Source organism: Heterocephalus glaber, unplaced genomic scaffold (genome assembly GCF_053883595.1).
Source record: "Heterocephalus glaber isolate CG9 unplaced genomic scaffold, H.glaber_assembly_v1.0 deba00001465, whole genome shotgun sequence".
Classification (NCBI taxonomy): Eukaryota; Metazoa; Chordata; class Mammalia; order Rodentia; family Bathyergidae; genus Heterocephalus; species Heterocephalus glaber.
In genome coordinates this window covers 29,217,293-29,240,792 of record NW_028258312.1, presented here as the reverse complement: position 1 = coordinate 29,240,792, position 23,500 = coordinate 29,217,293, and the positions used below count along the sequence as shown (strand labels likewise).

The following is a 23,500-nucleotide window of genomic DNA, read 5'->3' as shown; positions in this document are numbered from 1 at the left end:
TCCATTCTTCTATGTTTGTTTTTGGTAATAATTATGTCTGAAATTATGGGAATTAAATGAAAGCAAATGAAAGATGTAATGTATCTGCCCACATCTGTCCAGTTACCTCATTCTGATATAGTCTTAGCTCCTTTCTGCTTCCATGGTAAAAACAAAAACAACAACACAATAGGTTTTCCTTCCAAACTACAGTAAAGTTCAGGTAAAATGAAAGTGACCTTTCAGAATGTCTGGGCTTTGAAACACAACTTAATGGGTGGATAGCAACAAGATTAGTGAAAATCTAGCACATGATTTGTGTTCTGTAAATAAATTAGAAAGCTATAATGCAGATAATTTCTCAATAGATTTTCAAGTACTGTCATTTGGTAATTTGATTATAAAGCAAAATTCCATCCTTATGTGGTGATCAACCATATAAAAATATCAACAACAGTGAGTGAGCTAAAATGCATTTGTAATATTACACTTTGAGTATTCTAGTGAGTTTTTAGAAGTTCCAAAAAATACCACTTCTGATGTCTTAACAATAATTTGTAATCCAAAATATATGTAATTGTATAAATTTCTAAATTAACTCTAAAAAATGATGTTTAGGTGTTAATTAGAAATTACTTGCTTTGTGGGATACTATTATTCTATGATATTAAAAACTATATTGTGCACAGAAGCTAAATAATTTACCTAAGTTCAGACAAGTAGGCAGTGATTTTTATAAGTATCCAGTAGACTAACAAATGACATACTCTAGTGTACATGAAAAGAGAATAAGATATCCTCCTTTCCATCGGTGAGGTCTTTCAAACCAGCAGACGTTACTCTCAACACCTAATAACTGTGTACTTAATAACTGTTTAATAACTTTTACCGTGTTGTTCCGTCATCATACAAAAGTAAACTGTCAGCTCCACATCGACTCTCACTGCATTTTAATAAACTCTTGAGCTCTGTGCTGTTCATTGAATTTACTATGCGAGGATGATATTGCCTGCCTGTATGAAACTTTACTAGAGTCGATTAAATAGCTCCTTCAGGATGGTCTAAGGACAGTGAATAGCAATAACTTTTTTTTTGGTACCAGGGATTGAACTCAGGACCTTGCACTTGCAAGGCAGGCGGCAGCACCACCGAGCTAAATCCCCGGCCCAGAAGTAACTCTTGAAGGACCATTTTCTAGAGTTTTCAAAACTTTAAAACATTTGTGTGTGAATGCAAATATCACATTCACATTCCTCCTGTTTTTGGCCATATTCAAATAAAAAAAGATCAACTGAGAGTGAATGTAGTATGCAATTTTGTTTACTTCTCAGTGATGAGATTGCACAGAAAGTTTTCATTTTGCAGTTCGGATTGCCATATCTTTGTAACCATTGTTCCTGTCATCCAGGAATTCTGACTTCATTCCTTCTCTTCCATTCCAATCCCATGCAGGACTTCAGATATTTTCCCGAGTCCCTTCCAAGGCTGTTATTTCCTCCCGGTCACCTCCTAAGGCCGCAGTAGAGTTCCGTTCCCTGGAGGACGAGCATCCCTGTTGACTAAAGTGCCTGGACACAGGGCTGTTGGTTGGCAATGTGAGAATCCCGACTGTGACTTTCCTCACATTGCTGAGCACAGCGCTGGCATCCCTGACCACAGGCAGCTCAGTCTTGTGAATGGAGACAGCTGTTACTTACATCGTTCCCTGGGTAGATCATTGTCAACTTTTGCAGGAAGTGAGCATTTAGGGGAACCATAGCAAAGAAGATATGACTGGAACCATCATTGGATCTACGCTCTGCAGGATAAAGGGGAGTGAATAGCAGAAGAGGGAGTGCCCCAGTGGCAGGGGAAGAGCACAGAGAGAGTGGGAGGAGAGGGCTTGGGAGCCCTGAGTGCCACAGCGGCGGATCCCGAAGGTGTGGAGTCCAAGTCAGGATCCTAGCCTTTCCTCCTGGCAAAGAGTGATCCTGCTTTGTAGGGGACTTTGCTTCTGTTTTTCCCACCTTTTGATACTACTTGTTAACTCTTGTTAAAATTTATCAAACTATCAGATAAAATAGAAAACTCTAATAGTTCAGCCCTTGTTGCACTTTTTAGATCTGTAGATTTAAAATTAATATCTAAAGTTATTGTACTTTGGGTTTTTTTCTTGGTTTTTCTTTTAAACTCTACTTTAAAACCACTTAATGTTATACAATTTTGGATTCCCAATATTAAAACTTTCATTCTTTTGAAACACAGGAAACTAGAAAATTGAAAACATACTGTAGTTTATGTAGAGTACTTGCAGGGATAATAGCTTAAATTGGCGTATGTTCACAGTCCTGAGGTGCAGAATTGTGCTGCCATGTTGCCTTTTTCTGGTAAATATAAATGCTTTTTTCAGAAATATTTGTAGATTGCTGGTGATTTCCCGCTTTTAATAAGACTCTGAAATCCTTGAATCTGGTTTGTATTAATAAATATTCATTTAAAAAATTGAGTGTGACTAATCCACATAGTATGATTGCACTTCAGAAGCAATCATCCTGATCTGTCAGCTAGCACCAACACTAGGAGTTATTACTCAACCCAGCCATGTGCTGAGCACTCCTTTCTATTTACTGTCTTGCACCACTTCAAACTAGGTCTTGGAGAGTTGTTCACTATGTCTTTTTAATTCTTCTGTATATTAAACAAATGAACCAACTGGCAAAGACTATAGAAATTGCAAGATGCCTTTTATATTTATATGTTTTGGTAATATCATGGGAAATGACTAGGTATAAAGAAGGCCATTCTTTAAAAATATGCCACAATATATATCTAAATAAAATAGGGCTATATTGGGGCTTTATTGGGCACCTAGCTAAAAATGTTAATGATGTCATGTTTTATCATACAGCATATAGCTAAGGAAGATTTTTCATTTGTCTTTTCAATTTAAGATCTTTTATTTTTCTACTCACATCCTACAAAAGCTAATACAATAGGCCCAACTCTCTATCAGTAAATAAAGCCTACTAATACAATTCCGCTGATAGGTTCTTGGAGTCACTAGTGGCCAATCTTTGCTGGATTATTTCAAAGGAATTGATTAACTTATTCATTCTCTACTCACTCAGCTACACTGAGTCCATTTTCCAGTCTTACAGAAATTAGCAGCCAGATAACACAATCAACGACTAACAAAATGCTCAGGTTAGATGATATGCTTGGTGTCCTAAGGCTTCACACTCTCAACAGTTCCAGCCCATTTTTCTCCACCTGAAAACTCTGCTCCTCCTTCTGGGTGCTCATTTCTCATTTCTGTAGGTTCTCTAGCTCAAAAGAAACCAGTTCTAAGAGACGCAGGGGGTGCCATATGAACAAAGGCTTAGTTTATTTTTCACTGAGATTTATAAATGAAAACTTTTGTCTCAGGACTTCAGATCCCCACAGAGAGCCAAATTCACGTTGCAACTGAACCAGGATCATGCTGGAGACTGAGGAGGGCAGGCAAACACAGGAGAATGCCACACACATCCAGGTATCAGAGCGGAGTAGAGCACACTCCCATAGCCAGGAGAAGAGCAAGAGAGATGCTTGCAAACACATTGCCTCCAACTGTGAGATCTGCATAGGCTGAAGGAAGAAAGTGAAGTCCTTTACTGAAATTAGGTGATGGTGAGTTCAGAATGCGTCCATTTCCATGCCATTCATAGGCCTCATCCCATAGAACCACAGGAAGGTAGGTGCCCTAGATAGTGTTCACATATGTTTACAGATTGCTCTACACCAGAGCTCCCACAGTCCTGTGTTCTTACCCACAAACACTTGGAAACTTGTAAATTAAAGGCTCTGAGAAGCCCCGAGTAAATTATTTGTTTACCTTAATTTTTCAAATGTAAGTAAGCATAGTGTTCTTGCAGGCTGCCTCTGCCCATTGGATGGATAGATAGACAGAGGGACAGACAGACAGAGTTGGTGGCAATGTTCTACAGGGTATGCACTTAAATTTTTGAATATTTGTGATTTTTAAGATATAGAAAAATTCCAACCATTATTATGGAATATTAGGCATTAAAATTGATTGATTGATTGATTTTTAAAATATTATTTTATTGGTTCAGTTTAGGTATACACTATAATGACATTCATCATTGGAAATTTGCACCTTCATATAATCTCTCTTGGTTCTTATTTTTCCCCCCTTCCCCTGCCCTCCCTTCAACCCCTCCATCCCTCCCTATTTAAAAAGGCTTTGTTTCCATTTTTTCATTTTCCCTTATTATTTCCATTCCCTTCTTTCCTTTCCCCTGGCCCTCCTATTTCCCCTTCCCCTTTGCCCCTTTTCTTCCTATTTCACACTATCTATTATACCTTTTAGTCCTTACTTACACTTCCAGTTTCTCACACTAGAGAAACTATTTGGTATTTACACATGTGTATCCTTTTTATTTCGCTTAAGAGTATCGCCTCAATGTGCATCCATTTAGCTATAAATGTCTCTAATTTCTCATTTTTTATGGCTGAGTAGTACTCCATTTAATAAAAAAAAACACATTTTCTTTATGCCGTCTCCAGTTGATGGGCAATTGGGCTGCTTCCAAATATTAGCTATTACAAATTGTGCTGCTATGAACATGGGTATACATATATCACTGTGGTATGATTCTTTTAATTCTTTGGGGAAAATCCCCAGCAGTGGAATACTGGGGTCAAATGGGACTTCAAGTCCTATTTCTTTGAGGTATCTCAATACTGATTTCCACAATGGTTGCACCAGTCTAGATTCCACCAGCAGTTTGTGCAGAGCTCCTCTTTCCCCACAGCCCCACCAGCACTTGTTATTGGCTGATTTCATGATAGCAGCCATTCTTTCTTTCTGGAATGAGGTGGAATCTCATCATTGTTTTCATTTGCATCTCTCGAATGACCAGTGATGTTGAACACTTTTTCATGTTTGTTTGCTATTTCTACTTCTTTGTCTGAGAAATGTCTGTTCATTTCAGATGCCCATTTTCAGATTGGGTCTTTAAATTTGGGAGGTCTGATCTTTTTAAATTCTTTATAGATTCGAGATAGTAGACCTTCGTCTGAGGAAAAGCAGGTGAAGATTTTTTCCCACATTGTGGGTTGTCTCTTCACACTGCTGGTGGTTTCTCTTGCTGTACAGAAGCTTTTTAATAAGAAGAGATCCCACTTGTTGATTGTTTGTGCTAGTTCATGGATAACTGAGGTTTTGTTCATAAACTCTTTTCCTACACCAATGTCTTCAAGGGTTCTACCTAACCTCTGTTCCAGGCGATTCAGCTTTTCTATTTTAATATTTAGATCCTTAATCCATTTTGACTTTAGTTTAGTTCATGGTGAGAGATACAGGTCTAGTTTTAATCTTTGGCAAGTAGAAACCCAATTTTTCCAGCACCTTTTATTAAAGAGGCTATTTTTCCTCCAGTGAGGGTGTTTGGCTCCTTTACTGAAGATGAGATGACTGTGTCTGTAGTTGTTTCTGCATCTTCTAATCTGTTCCACTGGTCCTCAGGTCTGTTTCTTTGCCACTACCATGTTATTTTTGTCACAGTAGCTTTGTAGTATAGTTGCAGGTTGGGGATTGTGATACCCCCTGCCATGTCTCTGTTACCTAGAATTACTTTTGCTTTTCTGGGTCTCCTCTTGTTCCAAATGAATTTTTGGATTGTTTTCTCAAGGTCCATGAAGTATGCTGCTGGAATTTCAATTGAGATTGAGTTGAATCTGTATAGCAATTTTGACAGTATGGCCATTTTCACTATATTGAGCCTTCCTACCCAGGAGCAGGGGATGTCTGTCCATTTTCTGATATCATCTTCAATCTCTCTTTTCAGAGTGCCATAGTTTTCAGAGAAGAGGCCTTTCATTTCTTTCATTAGGTTGATTCTTAGGTATTTCAGTTTTTTGGCTGCTGTTGTGAAAGGAATTGTTTGACCTATTTCTGTCTTAGTGATTCTGTTGTTCGAGTATAGGAAAGCTATTGATTTTTGTATGTTGACCATGTATCCAGCTACTCGACTGAATTTGGTTATTAAGTCTAGAAGACTTTTGGTGGTGTTCTTGGGTTCTTCTATATAGAGTATCATGTCGTCTGCAAATAATGAAAATTTAACTTCTTCATTTCCTATCTTTATTCCTTTCATTTCTTTCTCTTGTCTAATTGCTGTGGCTGATGTTTCCAAAACTGTATTGAACAAGAGTGGTGATAGTGGACATCCTTGTCTTGTTCCTGATTTGAGTGTGAAGGATTTCAGTTTTTGACCATTTAGTATGATATTGGCTGTTGGTTTTTCATAGATGTCTTTTATCAGATAGAGGTAGAGACCATCTATTCCAATTTTTTGGAGGGTTTTTATAATAAATGCGTGTTGGATTTTGTCAAATGCTTTTTCTACATCTATGGAGGTAATCATATGGTTTTTGTCCTTGGCTCTATTGATATAGTGTATTACATGTATTGATTTGCATATGTTGAACCATCCCTGCATCCCTGGGATGAATCCCACTTGATCAGGGTATATGATATTCTTGATGATCTTCTGCATTCTGTTTGCCAGTATCTTATTGAGGATTTTTGCATCTATGTTAATTAGTGAGATTGGCCTATAGTTCACTTTTTCAGTTGGGTCTTTCTCAGCTTTGGGGATCAAGGTGATGCTTGCATCCAGGAATGAATTTGGGAGTATTGCTTCGCTTTCATCTTCATTGAAGAGTTTAAACAAAAGTGGGAGTAGTTCCTCTCTAAATGTCTTGTAGAATTCAGCATTGAAGCCATCAGGACCTGGGCTTTTCTTAGTTGGTAAGTTTTTAATTATGTTTTCAATTTCATTGGTTGATATTGGGTTGTTTAGAATTTTTAGGTCTTCTCCATTCAACTTTGGTAATTCATACATTATCTAGGAATCTGTCCATTTCTTCTGTATTTTCCATCTTATTGGCGTATAGCGTCTGGAGGTAGGTATTGATGATCCTCTGATTTCTGCTGTGTCCATTGTAATTTCATCCTTTTCATTCCTAACTGCGTGTATTTGGGCCTTTTCTTTCCTTTTTCTGATAAGGTTGCTAAGGGTTTGTCAATCTTTGTTTATTCTTTTGAAGAACCAACTCTTGGCTTCATTAATTTTTTGTATTGTTCTCTTAGTCTCCATTGAATTGATTTCTGCTCTGATCTTTATAATTTCCTCCCTTGTATGAGCTTTGGGGTTGTCCTGCTCTTCTTTTTCTAGAAGCTTGAAGTTCAGCATCAGGGTGTTTAATTGGGCTCGCTCTGTTTTCCTCATATATGTGTATTCATCGCTGTGAATTTACCTTCCTACGCTTTCCTTCTGTCCCATAGATTCTGATATGTTGTATTGTCATTTTCATTTCATTGAAGGAACTGTCTGATTTCTTTAATTTCATCTGTGACTCATTGGTTATTCAGAAATGTGTTGTTCAATTTCCATGTGTTTATGAAATTTCTGCAGTTTCTTTTGCTATTGATCTCCAATTTCATTGCACTATGGTCTGATAATATACAGGGGATAACTTCAATTCCTTTGCACTTACTTAAACACATTCTATGAGTGAGTATGTGGTCTATTTTGGAGAATGACCCATGTGCAGCTGAAAAGAATATATTCTGATTATGTGGGGTGGAACACTCTGTAAACGTCTGTTAAGTTCATTTGTTCAAGAGTTCCATTGGGTTCTAGTATTTCATTACTTATTTTTTGTCTAGTTGATCTATCTATTTGTGACAGTGGGGCATTGAGGTCCCCCACTACTATTGTATTAGTGCATATATGACTTTTCACGTCTGTTAGTATTTGTTTAAAAAGTTGGGCACATTAGTGTTTGGTGGATCGATATTTATGATTGTCATCTCTTCCTGTTGGATTGTTCCCTTTACATGGATGTAGTGGCCTTCTTTGTTTCTCTTAATCAGTGTTGGTTTGAAATCCACTTGATCTGCAAAGAGGATAGCTACTCCTGCTTTTTTTTGGTTTCCCGTCACATGGAGTATTGTTTTCCACCCTTTAACTTTCAATCTATGAGTTTCTTTTTTGAATTAAGTGTGTTTCTTGTATGCAGCATATTGTTGGATTTTGCTTCTTGACCCATTCTCCCAGTCTATTTCTTTTGATTGGTGAATTGAGACCATTAACACTGATGGTTATAACTGATATGTATTTACTTATCATTGTCATGACTTTTTCCTTTTGTTGGGTTCTCCCCCTTTACATTTAATTTCTTGTTGCACCCGATGAGCTCATTCTGCTGTGCTTCCCGGGGTTGTGATCTTCATTGTCTGTTCCTAGGATGTTGTTTAAAATTTTTTGGAGTACTTGTTTGATATTCATGAAGTTCCTAAGGCACTCTTCATCATGAAAGTATCTTATTTCTCCATCAGTTTTGAAAGATAGCTTTTCAAGACACATCAATCTGGGTTGGAGGCTGTTTTCCTTTTGGGCTTGGAATATGTCACTCCATGCTCTTCTTGCCTTGAGGGTTTGCGTTGAGAAGTCTGCTGTGATTCTGATAGGTTTTCCTTTGTAAGTGATTTGTTTCTTTTCTCTTAACTGCTTGTAGAACTTTGTTCTTCTGTTCAGTTTCTGAAATCTTAACAATTATATACCTATGTGTAAATATTTTTGATCAAGTCTATTTGGAATCCTATATGCCTCACTTATCTGTATGTCAAATTCTTTTCCCCTGCTTGGCAAACTTTCTGCCATTACTTCTGTGAACAGTTTTTTTTATGTCATCTGCACTGTGTCCTGTTCTTCGTTGACTCCAGTCAGTCTTATGTCATTCTTCTTTGCATCATCTAGCAGCTGCTGGATTGATTTCTCGTGGTCCCTTACAATTTTGAAGCAATTTTTCTTTTCCTGGTCACTAACTGCAATCTTATCTTCTATATCTGAAATTCTGTCCTCACATTGGCTCATTCTGCTGTGTAGACTTTCAGTGGAGTTTTTAATCTCCTGGAAATCTGTTTGTGTCTGTTTTATGGATTCCATTTGTTTCCTATGTTGGGATTCCATCATGTTCCTCAGCTCCTCTATTTTTTTTATCTGTGTCCTCTCCAGATTTTTTAATCATGTCTTGCACTATGGGCACAGTCTCTGCTGTTATCTGAGAAATTATTTCTGATTTCCTTTTTTCCAGACCCTCTTTTGTTGCCAGTTCATGGAGTCCAGGTGGTTGAGTACCAGAGTGTTTCATCTCCTTTCCCTTTGAGGTTGCTGTAGGTGATCTGGAAATCTGGTTTTGAGACTTGTTTCCTTGTGTTCTCATTTGGATGGAGGGGGGTGCTGTTGCCACCCACATGGCTCACCTCCTCTGTGCTGGGAGTGGTGGAACGGCGGCCTGGAAGCCCCTTCCTCTGGGCTGGGAGCGGTGGAGTGGCTTAAAATGGACTATAAGAAACAATTTTGGTGTTCATATGGGCCCTTCTTACCCTCCCTCCCTATAATCCTACTAATGAAATTTTCTGCTTTCCCCACTGATGATCCTGCATAGAGTAGCAGACTCATTTTCTGAATTCCAGGGATCAGAACACATTGGAAACCCCTAAAGTAGCAGTTCAGCATCATCTCCTTTGTAGAATAAAACTGTTAAAGCACTTGGCCCAAAAGTACAAATAAATACTGGTGTGGTGTTTGTTTCCACAGACTTCCAAATTAAACTATGCAGGCTCATACAATTCACGCAGCAGTTCATGGGTGTGAGTTGGTCTCCTGTGTTGTGCATGTCTTCTGGAAACATAGTTCAAACCCTTTTTTATAGTTCTCTTACAAATATTGTTAAAACTTTCCAGGTTTCGTTCCTTGAACCTAGCAAAGGATTTTAGTGGTGTCAGAGCTTTAATTGGCCTTTCAGTGGCCCCATGAAGGAGCTGCATGGATGTGCTATTTCGAGTGGACAGCAGATGTCACACAGTGCATGGTGACCCTGTGCTTTGATTTGCCCAGGTTACTGCAGTCCATGGTACAAGCAACAGAAAAGGATGCAGCGTTTCTCAGCCTGGTGACTCGCCAGCTCCATGGAGTGTGGTCCAGAATTACACAGCTGCCACTGATCCCTTTTGTATAAGGTGTTGTCTTCCTGGACCAAGAGACACTCAGTCCTTGACTTTTAATGCTACAGGATCACAGCACCATCCTCGAAGAAATCACACAATCCACACACTTTTGTGTTTGTCACAGTCAGGCTCTTCTGGCTACCAAAGCACAGAGAACATATCTGTCAAAACTCTCTCAGAATTTTAAAATGCTTGCTTCTTCCACAAAAACCCAGGTGGAGTCAAATAAAGATTAAAGTAAAAATAGTCATTATCATTAAGATTTTTCTTTTAATGATATTTTGAAGAAAACTATCAGTTTGCCTTATTCAGTTCTTGTGTTGCTATTATCAATGTTACTAGATTATACAAAATTAAAATTTAATATAGAGATAGGTTACTATTAATCCATTTACCTTTTTAAAAGAATGGAATTCAATTTGTTTCCTAATGATAATAGCAGTAAATGCCCATCCCAGAAAAATCAGAGCACAGGGAGACAGGAGAATGAGCTCCCCGGACGACCCTAATCCCATCCACCCAGAGAGCACTACCCAAACCATAGCGTCTGTCCCTCTCTGCCTCTCTCCTCTTCTGCACTTGATTTACACAAGCTGGCTCACGCATGTAGGATGCAGCCTGCTACTTTTATCCTAAACATATGTGGCAAACATTTTCCACTTTAATAGATATATTTCTTTAGTATCATATTTATAGTATCCAACTTTACAAATGTCTCATTTCTGTAAGGAAATTTCTGTAAGGAATTCCCTACTGGAAACTAGGCTTTATGTACATTTATGTTGTATGTATACATTACATACATTTGCCCATACATTGACTGTTTCCTTAGATAAACTCTCATGTGTGGAATGACTAGGCCAGTGTGGGCAAAATGCTTGTCAATCCTTTGTCATGTTTTGTGGAATTCTTCCAGAAAAGCCATGGCAATTTGTACTCTTATGAGCAGTGTTTACCTTTTGCTCTTCTGTTTTCCAATTCGTATTGGTAATTGCCACATCAGTTTAATCAACGAATAATATCTCATTGTTTAAATTTTTGTATTTAATCATTAAAGATGTCTCTTGTCTTTCTGATACTGATTTTTTCCATGTTTCATTTTTGTTTATTACCTACTTCTGAATTAAGCTGGTTTCATGTAGAGGTTCTTGAGTCCTTTCTAAGACCTCCTTTTATCTTAACTATTAAAGTTTTGTTTTCCTTGCCGGTCAGTTTCATTTTAATTTTCATAAATGAGATTTTGCATTCACATAGGTACTAGTCACTTGAATCTCTTCATACACAATGACAATAATATTTAACATTTTTGAATACTTATCGTGTCCTAATCATTGTGCTAACCCTTTTACATGTGTTGTCTCATTCCACAGTTCCCATTTTATAGATTAGGAAGCTCAGACCTGGAGATGCTAGATAACTTTCCCAAAGATAAGTGATATTTTGATGTTGAATCTGTGATCATCTTATATTCTAAGAACTACACTTTTTAAGCTATTTTTTATGCTTCTTCAACACTAACAAGAAAAACTAATATTTATTTGATTACAGTGTGCCAGGTACCATGTTAAGCTCTTGAATCTCATCCTAATAATTCTCTTAATTCTCACTTTAGCTCTCTGCATTAGGTCTCTGTTGTGTACATACTTGTGAGCAGCTGAGTAAAAATCAGTGGTGCTAATTAGCTGTGCGTTTGCTTTCCAGAGATGTATTTGGGTTCACAGTCTCAGAGGTTTCAGTCCATGGTTGGCTAGTTCTGTTGCTATAGGCCTGTGATGAGGCAAACATAATGACGCAGAGGCCATGGTGGGGCACAGCTGTCACCCCATTGCAGCCTGGAAATGGAGAGGCTCGGAGAGAGGGAAGGAGGAAGGGCTGGGGATGAGATACACCACACTGGTGTGTGAGGGATAAAGCCTTCAAGGCAGGAGCCTTTTGGGGACATTTTAGATCCACACTGTAACTGATTGCTTGTGCACAATTACTATGATAACACAGTAGAGACAGAACTTGGAACTCTGTGAATGCAGAGACTGGTTCCTGATAATGCCTCCTTTCTAACTCTCAAGACGGGCCTGACAGTGAGATGCATCCTGTGTATGAAAGAAAGCACTAAGTAGAAACCTCTGGGAATATGATGCTCTTTTAGTTTAAAGTACTGTTTCCTACCAGCTTTAGCTAAATCCTAGAAATATTTTTCTAAGAATGAAAGTGTGTTTATGAAAATTTCAAAACTGTAGTAAGCCCTTTCCTTACAGTTCTTATGGAAATGAGGGTTTCCCTTTCCCTTTTGTGTGGTAGCTCAGCAAATCTTTCTTTCCATTTAGCAATCAGTAAGGTACAATGTTGGATAAAAATAATATATTAGAAGACTGTGTTTTAAAAGCAGTTTATTAAATTTGAGATATAAAGTAGAGTAATATATATTAAATATATTAAAGTTAGCATATACAGAGAGGAGGGGTGGAATTGGGGGTAGCAATTTCAAATCTGGTATTTCGTCATTCTGGTTTTTCTATTTTCATATTTATACCCTGATTCTTGGCTCTTAATAATTTGTTACTTTTTCCTAGTTTAAATCTCAAAATATTTGGAAATTGTGTGTATGTTTAATCTGTAAGAAAATATAATCATCAGATTCAAATATCTAATTCTCAGATTTTTGATATCTGCACTTTAAACTTCTTTAGTGTCACATTAAGGACATAAAATGAGTGTTCAATTGCTATATATTTACTTTGGTCATCGTGAACAAACCTCACTTTTTACACAACTTTAATTTTATCACAATGTTTATGTTCTTTGCAAAAGTAAACACAGTCGTGGTTGGAGAGCCAGATAGGTTTTTACTAGCTGCGCTCTGTGTTTACCTAACTGCTCAGGGCTTCGGCTCTCACTTTCCTGGCCACAGGTTTTGATTAATGGCCCTTGAATTCTGGCCAGAATATACTGATTATGGTCAGGGCGCTTCAAAGATGATTTATTAATTGTGTTTGCAGCTCCAAATAAGTAAAAATTGATCACATGCATTATTATATGTTTCCTGATAAAATCAAGATTTGCATTTTAAAGTTTGGTCGAGTGTTTTTTAAGTATACAGGAAGAACAAAGCATTAATATTTTTTTAAAAAACATATTCACTATTAACCACAGCTTTATGGCCTTTTAAAGCATGATTACTATGTGTATCAGAATCTTAGTCTTGTAAGTGCTTTTATTTTAAGTTACATTTTAACAAAATCTCCACATATGTTTCAGTGGAGCTTACAAAGGTGTTTAAAAATGCATTTCCATGATTGTAACTCACCCTGGGAATAACCCTTACTAAAATTCCCCCAGGCTAGTACATGTATTTAAATTTCAAATTACTGACAGACTCAGATTTCTGTTTAAAAAAAAATTTAATAGGAATCTGCTATAATCTTTCAGAGTTTCAAATAAAAGGAATTTATCATATGTTTCTCATATATTATGCTTCTATCATTTTAAAGACATCGGTACATAAAATTTCTCTAAATTCAACTTGATAATAGTTGCTGTTTCAAAACACTTTAACCAATGTAGAATAATGTGTAAATATTTATTATACATGGTCAGTGAGGTCATTAGTCAAAAGAAATGACTTCCTGTTCATAATTTATATTTCAATATTGAAAGAAAAATAGGCACTAAAAATATTTGCTATGCTATATTCATCATTTACAGTACTGAATTCTATAACTTAAATTATTTAATGTAATATATAAATAAATTACAATAAATATTTGGTATTAAAATAATAAAATGTTATATCACTCTAGAACTAAAGTGGTCTCATATTGTCTAGTTATACCAAAAGAAAAAGATATAAACTTCAAATGTAACTGAGATGTTGGCAAATGGAATGAAGAAATCAGATATGAGAATAAAAAACAATAAACATAAGAAACTGAAAATATATAACAACCTATTAGTATTATTCAAGGATTTTGTTATCTTTTAGTAAAGCATTACTAAAACACAAAGAATGTAGACACACTTTGTTTAAATATTGGTGTTAGAAAATATTTTTAGGAAAATTTTAGGACATATTTTGTTTAGTTGAAAATCTTTTACAATACTCTTGATTATAAACAGTTCCTTTAAAAATTATTTCTCTAGATCAAATTTGTACACATTACTTTTTAAAATGCTATCTTTGTAATAATGAAGATTATCAGTGTATCAAGTAAAGCAATTTTACTCTTGCCAGCATCATTAAGTGCTTACTCTTACACATTCCACTTCTAATAATGCAGAGTAAAAGTTGGGCACAGACACTGTCTTCAACAGTCTCTCAGTGTGAAAAATGAAGGAAGACTGACCAGCTGATACCTGCATTTGGGGCCATATTGTATTTTGACTGTCTCTTATATGTGTGTAACTCCCTGTAATGTGTCTAAAATGTACCAAATTTCACAGTGGAGCCAAAATCTATGAAGCTTTGGAGAAGTGCTGTTCCATTGAGGACTATGGAATAAGAGTAAGTCAGAGAAGCCTGGCCAGAAGGAGGTTGTATCTCAGTTTGGTTTTGAAGATCCACATGCTTCTGGGGTGGACACTGAAGACAGATAATATGGAGACTAATCGTTGAACCCAGTCTGCAGGCTTCCAGTATTTCTTTTCACCACCTGGGGCAGCTACCAGCTTTAAGAGGCTGCATTTTGCAGCCTGGCCGACATGGAGGGAAGGTCACATGACCAGGCCAGTGCCAGCAGCGTGTGAGGGAAAGGAGATGTGCCCATGTAGCGACTGGTCAGGCACTCCCATGTCTCTCTCCCTGCAGCCCAGCCTCTAAGGAAAGCATCCTGGGAGAAGACTGGGCACAGAGATCGGAGGAATCATGGTCATGGACGGTGTCGTGAAAGGGCAGCATACCCACCAGGGACTGCTCAGCCCCCGGACTGTTGTGTGTGAGAGAAGTAAATGTCTGTCTTCATTGTAGCCATGATATGTTTTGAATCTCTTTGTTTGGGATATGCCCTAACTCAAAGGAAGAACTCTTTTAGTAGGGGAACACACTGCATATGTAAAATCATGGAGAAAGAGTCTGGAAGGCAGAGGACCAGTGTCCACATTGTGCCATACATAGAAATAGGAGTATTAGGAATACCTCTGGTAAGGTAGGCAGAAGTTACATCCCGAGGCGACTTGCATGCTAGGCTTATTTATTTAGGCCTCTTTGATAAGTGCAACAAGGAACTAGTAAAAGGTCTTAAAGCAAAGAATGGAATAGTGAGCAGAGCTTCAGGAGAAATTTCCTCTAAACCATACATTGCATAGACATAAAGTTTACTGATAAGCCCTGAAGATAGGAAGATAGAGTAGTAATCGTGGAAGTATTTTCTGAAGAATAGTGATTGTAATGCTAGTGTGATTGTAAAGGAAAAGATAGATTGAGAAACACATAACATGGCCACCAAAGACTTGGGAGACCCATCAGTTATTGAAAGCATTGGGGTAGGCATGCTCTTTCCCAAAGCAAGTCATCTGTCTTAACTTTGAAATTCAGCCTACCGCAGAGGTTGGATAAACAAACTTCGATAGCCATGGGAACTCACTTCTCCAAAGACTAGAAAAGTTTCCTTTTCTATGTTGGTGTATTTATTGCTCAAGTATACAGTGTGTAATATATTAATATAGTATTATTCTACTTCATTTTATGTATTTTATATTTACAATGAATTTAGCTTATAAGTGAGCTCATTACTTGGCATGCTGTCCTCAAGTCATCCTTTGAGAGAGTTCATCCCTCTGGAAGGTGCACCATGGCCTCTGGAAACTGCCCGAGGTAGGATTTTTCCTTGGCACAAGGAACCATTGTTTCTGGACATGTATTCTCACTGTAATCTAAAATCACGGAGCTTCGCTTGCTTGGGGATATATGATATTCTGTTCAAGGGATTACAGAGAAAATCAACTTTTTCGCTGTCAAAATCTATCAAGGTTATACTGCTGTTTTTAAAAAGTGTTTCCCCTAGGTCATGGATGTATGACTTTTTAGAAATTTCCCAATAATTGAGGAAAAGATATGAATTGAATTACCAATTGAATGGCAAACTAGTGAAGTAATCAGATGTTGGTATAAAACCAAACAGTCTTATATATCCCTACTTAAAGAAAATCATGAAAAAATAATTTCCTACTTATTGAGGTTTATTTTTGATTAAGTAATAAATGATGTCACAGAAGGCGTGGAAATTGTTGAAGAGAACACATTATCTGTTCTCACCTGCAACTCCAGTTGCAAGTAGGCAACTGGAAATCTCATACATCTGACTGAATAATAAGGTGCTCATTCAAGTCAAAGTATACTTTTGGAGTCCTTGCACATAACCTATTGGGAATATACAACAATAATTTCCAGAGAAGGAAAGCAAACATAACAAAGGGAGGTAAACAGCATTACAGGTCATCACTTAGACTCTGACTGTTGGCCTCTCTTATTTGCACCTTACTGTAGTGATGTGCGTGGGGACCTCATGCACAGCACAGAGTCAGAGAGGGCAGGTACCTTCCTTCCAGAAGGACAGTGTGGAGTTGGGGAACAGGACCGATTAGCAATTACAATACAGTGTGCCAGTGAGGCTCTGTGATACAGTAGTGGCTGGTGCCTTTGGAATGTCTAATAAAAATGAACACTACAGGAAGGCACAGTGAGCAAAGAAAAAGGTATTACCAAGGATGGATATACACATAATGAGGAAGGCATATTACATTTGATGGAGTTTAGAAATTTACTTCCAAAGTCTGGAATTTGATGTAAATTGATAGTTATAAAAGAAAAGCCGGATGCATGGATTATAGGAAGTACTCAATAATTATCTAATAAGTGGATTTTTTCTGATGAGGGAAAGGAGATATTAAGTGGCTGTCGTCCATCTGAATCTTCCTTTTCTTAAGTGGTCTTACTGTGTACACAGTAAGTAAAGCCTGAAATTCGAGTCAAATGTAACTTCTCTCTTTCCCTCGGCCCCACATTACATTCATCTGTTGGTCATGCTTCCTGCTACTAAAATACCACTGAGACTCTAATCACTTATTTGCCACTTCCTTGCAGTTGTTTTTCACTGCCACAAACTCAGCCAGAGCCGGAGTCTTCGCTCACCTGGACAACTGCAACCTTTGTGCTATTGTCTCCCCATTTTCTCTTCTTAACCTCTCATTCAAGGGTGGAAAACTCATGGCGTGCGTGCCGCAGTGGGCTGTTTGTTATCACTGAAAGCCCCAAAGGTTCGCCATCACTGCTCTGATCCATTGTCCACAGTGAACTTCTGAAAGCGGATTTGGAGTATAACTTTATATTTCACCTTATCTCTCCTGATTCCTATCCCTTCCCTAGAATACCTCAGTGTTTTCCCATTATAATTAAAATCTAAACTCATTACCATATGCTAGTTGCTCTGAGTGACTTTCTGGAAACTAATTGTGTGATTTATTCATTTGTTTACAAAAATACTGGAACTAGAGATATCATGCTTACCATGTGCAAGGCCCCAGGTTCAATCCCAAGTACCAAATATGTATAGATACAGATATATAATATATACATCTTTATGTATTTATAATACATACATATTTATGTATTTATTGACCTTTTCAGTGTCAAGAAGTGGTATAGATAGTATGGAGAGAGTGTTGAACAAGAGACAAACAATTGTGTTGCATATGTGTGGAAAAAAATCAGTGTATATGTCAAACAGAGAAGTAAAACAATGCAGCGTGATTGTGTGTCACCAGGTGTCCTTGGGCTGGATGGAGAGTGTGCTCTCTGGTGTTTAAGCTGAGGTGTGAATGACAAGGAAAGGGTCTTGCCAGAATCAGGCCGAAGAGCATTCCAGGCAAAGAGAGCAGCTACCAAAGCTTTCCTGAATCGCGACTGAGGTTGACATCCTGGAGGGACAGAAAGAAAGCTAATGCAGTGGGAAAGTTATTCACATAGTTGAGCAGTTACTACACAGGCGATCAGAGCTACGCATATCAGCCATGTAGGTTGGAGTAAGAATGTTGAACTTCTTGAGGGGGGAAGTCATTGAAGGGTTTTAGTTGAGAGGGTGCCGTCACCTGGTCACTGTTTTATAATAACCCAGTCTGTGGCGTGGGAAACGTTGCAGCGCTGCTGTGGTAAGGGGTCTAGGTTGCATCCTTCACAACCTTGCACAGTGACCCTAAGTGAGAGAGAGGACGCGGATGTGGTGACTGAGAGGTTATTCCAGGAAAGATGTGGTGACCATGGTGCTCGTGGTGGTGACCCAGGACACCAAGACACTTGCTGACGAAAGAGTGGAGGAGGGCAGGAGTAAAATGTGAGAGGTGGCATCGGTGTGGGGCACACAGCTGTGATCCCAGCACCCGAGATGAGGCAGGAGCCTCACAAGTTTCAGCCCAGCCTGGGGAACCTACTGACTTGGCAGCACCCTGGGATATAGTTAAGTGTGTAGGCCCAGGCTTGGATCCCCAGCACCACCAGCTTCAGTAACACAATAAACTAGAGCTGGTGATGTGGAAGAGAAGAACCCAGACTGATTTCTGTGATTTGGGCTTCTAACTGGGAGGATGGAGGACTGAGACTGGGACAATGGAAGGAGGAGCAGACTTGGGAGTAATGCCAGCGATTAGAGTTCATTTGTCCTGAGTTCAGAGTGGGGCATCTGCTAAGTATCCCAGAGGATATGTCTTCAGAAGGTCAGATGGCTCCGTGGAGTTATTGTTCCCGGGGAGATTTAGACTAAAGATTTATGCAAAGCTTTGAGGCCATGGGCATGTACAGGACACTTTATTGTCTGCAGTAGAAACATTGTATAAAGCAGCTTTGAAGGCTGAATGAACAAACACTGAACACTGTTCCTAAGGGAGATGCCAGTTGCATTCCTGGAGTCTCTGGCCACGTCTTCATCAACTGATCAGTATATGCCCTGGTTTCATGTGTGTTTCTGTTTGAAGACACATGCATTCTGCAATAGCAGAACCTTCTTGCATGCTGGACAACCGCTTTGCACTAGACACAAAGGCCACTTTAAATGGTGAAATCAACCAGTAAAAGCACAAAAGGGCAGAAAAAATCCACCAAATGTATCACAAACCAGCATTTGCTTGTAATATGAGAGGGGAAATGAGAAGACAGTGCCTTGCTCTGCCTCAGCTGAGAGCAGGTACACTGCAGACTTGCGTGGCCCTGTGCTGTCCTTGCAGGTGGGCACAGGTGTTGGAGAAAGCACCTGGACTGTCGGTTCTGGAGTCAAAAATAAACCTGGGTGAGCAGGAGCTCAGAGGCACAGAATGCGAGATGAGTAAGGAGGACCTGTGGTGGTCAGTTTAGTAAGTGAAAGCCTTGCGACCAGAAGAGATCACCCAGATTCTGAATAAAGATGCCCCAAGTTGAGCCCTGCAGCATCCCAGGCTATGGGGGTCGGAATCTACATACTCAAGAAGGAAGGGATGGCCCACCCTGAAGCTGCTGCAAACTCGAGTGCAGTAAGAACAGAGAAGCCGGGCTCTGCAGGGGAGGCAGGGACGTGACCAACAGGAAGTGGGAGACAGACACCGAGTGGGTAAATCACCCAGTAAACTGGGCCCGACCAGAGCAGGCAAGTGGCGCAGTAGCCACAGAGCACGGGCTCCTGGGAGTTTTATGGTCTCCTGTCTGTCTCCCTGCTCCCTTGCTCGTTTTGTATGGTAGAGAGGAGAATGTATTTTTATGTTTTTCATAATGACCAAGTCAATCAAACATACATTCCTGACCAAGAACTCAGTATTTCCTGGCCTCAGATTTTCTCTTGTATTCGATGAAGGACTTAACCACACAGAACTGTCTGACTTCACGGAGTAGAAAACACCACACTACAGTGGCAAAGCACGTGGATCCCAAACCCACTGCTCCCACTAGCTGGGCGTCCGGTGTCCCACTGAACATGGCCACACTTCAGTGTCCTTGGTCAGTAAAAAGGGCAGTCGTGTTCCCTCCCCCAGTATGGGGAACCCTGAGTCAATGCCTGCGAATTCCTCAGCACAAAGCGGGTCCCTCAGACCGCACTAAGTGCTCTCTAGGATTTCTAGTCATCACCGTTACTCTGTCTGCTGGTCTCTAAGGTGCTGTGAGTTGTGAATCCCGTGCTCATGTCACATGCCCTGCCCTGTCTGTCCTCGCTCTGTAGTGTGTTCAGAGTGTGGAATTGTCTTCTACCATTTTCTAGAATACTGTTCCAAGTAACCGTAATTTCGATTAGTTAAGCAGTAGGAAGCCTCCCATTTCAAACAAGATTCCTTGAGATCATTTTTCTAATGTAAAATTTATTCAGCAAATATTTGGAGGTGTAATATTTTCCAGACACTGTTCAGGGATACAGTAGTAAACAAAACAAAGTCTTTGTTTCTTGGAACTGCAGTTTGAGTCAAAAAATAAATCTTGTACTTATCACAAATTTCAACTCCTTTACAAAGTCTTGTAGCATATGTTTGTCAGTTTATAAAAGCATGTTTTTTTAAAAAATAAATGAATGAAGAATGAGAGATTGTATAAAAAGACGAAGGTGAACGAAGAAGGAGGAGAGAAGAATGCAGGGGGAAGAGATGGAGTGGGCAGTGGGGAAAGAGGCACTGGCCAGGACAATGCGTAAAGGTCAAAATGTAATTTTTCTGGCAAATGGATTCTTGTAAATGTGTACCAAATCTTCCTTGGGAGGTTACTACTACCTACTTTTAATAATTTAAATTTCGTCCACACCCTACCAAGGTCCCCAGTCGCGCGGAACACAGGCTGAATCAGCCCGCTGATGACATACAGGTCCTGAGTCGCACAGAACAGGTTGAAGCAGCCAGCTGCAGACAGGTAGGTCTGTGCACACCCTACCGAGGTCCTGAGTCGCACAGAAGACGCCTAATCACCCCACTGCAGACAGGCAGCCACCTGATTCCACACTACAAAGACACAGAGGACACCAGACCACCAGACCAAGGTATTGAGTCCCACTGTGCCCGGCCCAGAGGTAGGGGCTTCTGAGCCGTCGTCCCACTGCTCCTGGTCCAGAGGAAGGGGCTTCCCGGTCACCATCCCTCCCGCTGCTCCAAGCCCAGAGGAAAGGACTTTTGGGCCACCTTCTGTCCCGCTGCTCCTGGCCCAGAGGAAGGGGCTTCCGGGCCACCATCCCACTGCTCCTGGTCCAGAGGAAGGGGTTTCCCAGCCACCATCTCTCCGGCTGCTCCCAGCCCACAGGAAAGGGCTTTTGGGTCACCATCCCTGCCGCTGCTCCCAGCCCCTGTCCCACCTCACCCAGCTCAGAGGAGGTAATATGTGCAGGGGCTAACAGCCCCCCGCCCCAGTCGAAATGAGAAAACACTTAAGTAAGTCTCAAAACCAGACTTCCAGATCACCTACAGCAGCCCCAAAGGGAAATGAGATGGAACACTCTGACACTCAACCACCTGGACACACTGAACTGCCAACAAAAGGGGATCTGGAAAAAATGAAATCAGAAATAATTTATCAGATAACAGGAGAAATTGTGCCCCCAGTGCAAGACATGATTAATAAATCTAGAGAGGAGCTGAGGAACATGATGGAATCCCAACATAAGAAACAAATGGAATCCATAAAACAGATGCAAATAGATTACCAGGACATGAAAAACTCCATGGAAAGTCTACACAGCAGAATGAGCCAATGTGAGGACAGAATTTCAGATATAGAAGATAAGATTGCAATTAGTGACCAGGAAAAGAAAAATTGCTTCAAAATTATAAGGGAACATGAGAAATCAATCCAGCAGCTGCTAGATGATGCAAAAAAGAATAACATAAGACGGATTGGGCTCAATGAAGAAACAGGAGAGAGTGCAGATGACATAAAAAATCTCTTCACAGAAATAATGGCAGAAAACTTCCCAAGCAGGGGAAAAGAGCTTGACATACAGATAAATGAGGCATATAGGACTCCAAATAGCCTTGATCAAAAAACATCTACACATAGGCATATAATTGTTAAGATTCCAGAAACACAACAGAAGAACAAAGTTCTCCAAGCAGTCAGAGAAAAGAAACAAATCACATACAAAGGAAAGTCTATCAGAATCACAGCAGACTTCTCAACACAAACCATCAAGGCAAGAAGAGCTTGGAGTGACATATTCCAAGCCCTAAAAGAAAACAGCCTCCAACCCAGATTGATATACCCTGAAAAACTATCTTTCAAAATGGATGGAGAAATAAGATACTTCCATGACAAAGAGCACCTTAGGAACTTCGTGAATACCAAACCAGCGCTCCAAAGAATTTTACACAATATCCTAGGAACAGACATTGAGGATCACAACCCCAGGAAGCAAAGCAGAATGAACCCATCTGGCATGACAAGAAATTAAATGTAAAGGGGGAGAACCCAACAAAAAGAAAAAGTCATGGCCATGACAAATCAATACGTTTCAGTTATAACCATCAACGTTAATGGTCTCAATTCACCAATCAAAAGAAATAGACTGGCAGAATGGGTCAAGAAGCAAAATCCAACAATATGCTGCATACAAGAAACACACTTCATTCAAAAGGAAACTCATAGACTGAAAGTTAAAGGGTGGAAAACAATCCTGCATGCGACAGGAACCCGGAAAAAAGCAGGAGTAGCTATCCTCTAGGCAGATCAAGTAGATTTCAAACCAACACTGATTAAGAGAGAGGAAGAAAGACACTACATCCTTGTAAAGGGAAGAATCCAAGAGGAAGAGATGACAATTATAAATATCTATGCACCAAACACTAGTGCACCCAACTATATAAAACAAATACTAATGGACATGAAAAGTCATATATGCACTAATACAGTGGTAGTGGGGGACCTCAACACCCCACTGTCACAAATAGATAGATCAACTAGACTAAAAATAAGTAATGAAATACTAGAACTCAATCGAACTCTTGAACAAATGAACTTAACAGATGTTTACAGAGTCTTCTACCCCACAAAATCAGAATACACATTCTTCTCAGATGCACATGGGTCATTCTCAAAAATAGACCACATACTCACACATAGCACATGTTTAAGTAAGTGCAAAGGAATTGAAGTTATCCCCTGTATATTATCAGACCATAGTGTGACGAAATTGGAGATCGATAGCAAAAGAAACCACAAAAATTGGATAAACACATGGAAATTGGACAACTCACTTTTGAATAAACAATGAATCACAGAGGAAATTAAAGAAGAAATGAGACGGTTCCTTCAGTTAAATGACAATGACAATACAACATATCAGAATCTATGGGACACAAGTAAAGCAGTCTTATGAGGGAAATTCATAGCAATGAATACACATATTAGGAAAACAGAGTGAGCCCAATTACACAACCTGGTGTTGAACCTCAAGCTTCTAGAAAAAGAAGAGCAGGACAAACTCAAAACTCATACAAGGGAGGAAATTATAAAGATGAGAGCAGAAATCAATGCATGGA

The 23,500-nt window shown here is 39.3% G+C and overlaps 1 protein-coding gene across 6 annotated transcripts in view; it reads left to right on the top strand.

The window, feature by feature from the left end:
* The window catches only part of Xrcc4 (X-ray repair cross complementing 4), a 251,841-nt gene that overhangs the window by 151,069 nt on the left and 77,272 nt on the right, over positions 1 to 23,500 (top strand). For 4 of the 6 annotated variants that reach the window (XM_004841641.4, XM_087181002.1, XM_087181001.1 and 1 more), the window contains one exon: positions 9,933 to 23,174. The exons of 1 other annotated variant lie outside the window; for it this stretch is intronic. In XM_004841641.4, the coding sequence (XP_004841698.1) occupies positions 9,933 to 10,053 (121 nt within the window). In that variant the 3' untranslated portion in view covers positions 10,054 to 23,174. Of the gene's footprint in view, positions 1 to 1,431; positions 2,078 to 9,932; positions 23,175 to 23,500 lie in introns of those variants that run through there. One more of the 6 variants, XM_021255731.2, reaches the window with a different exon arrangement.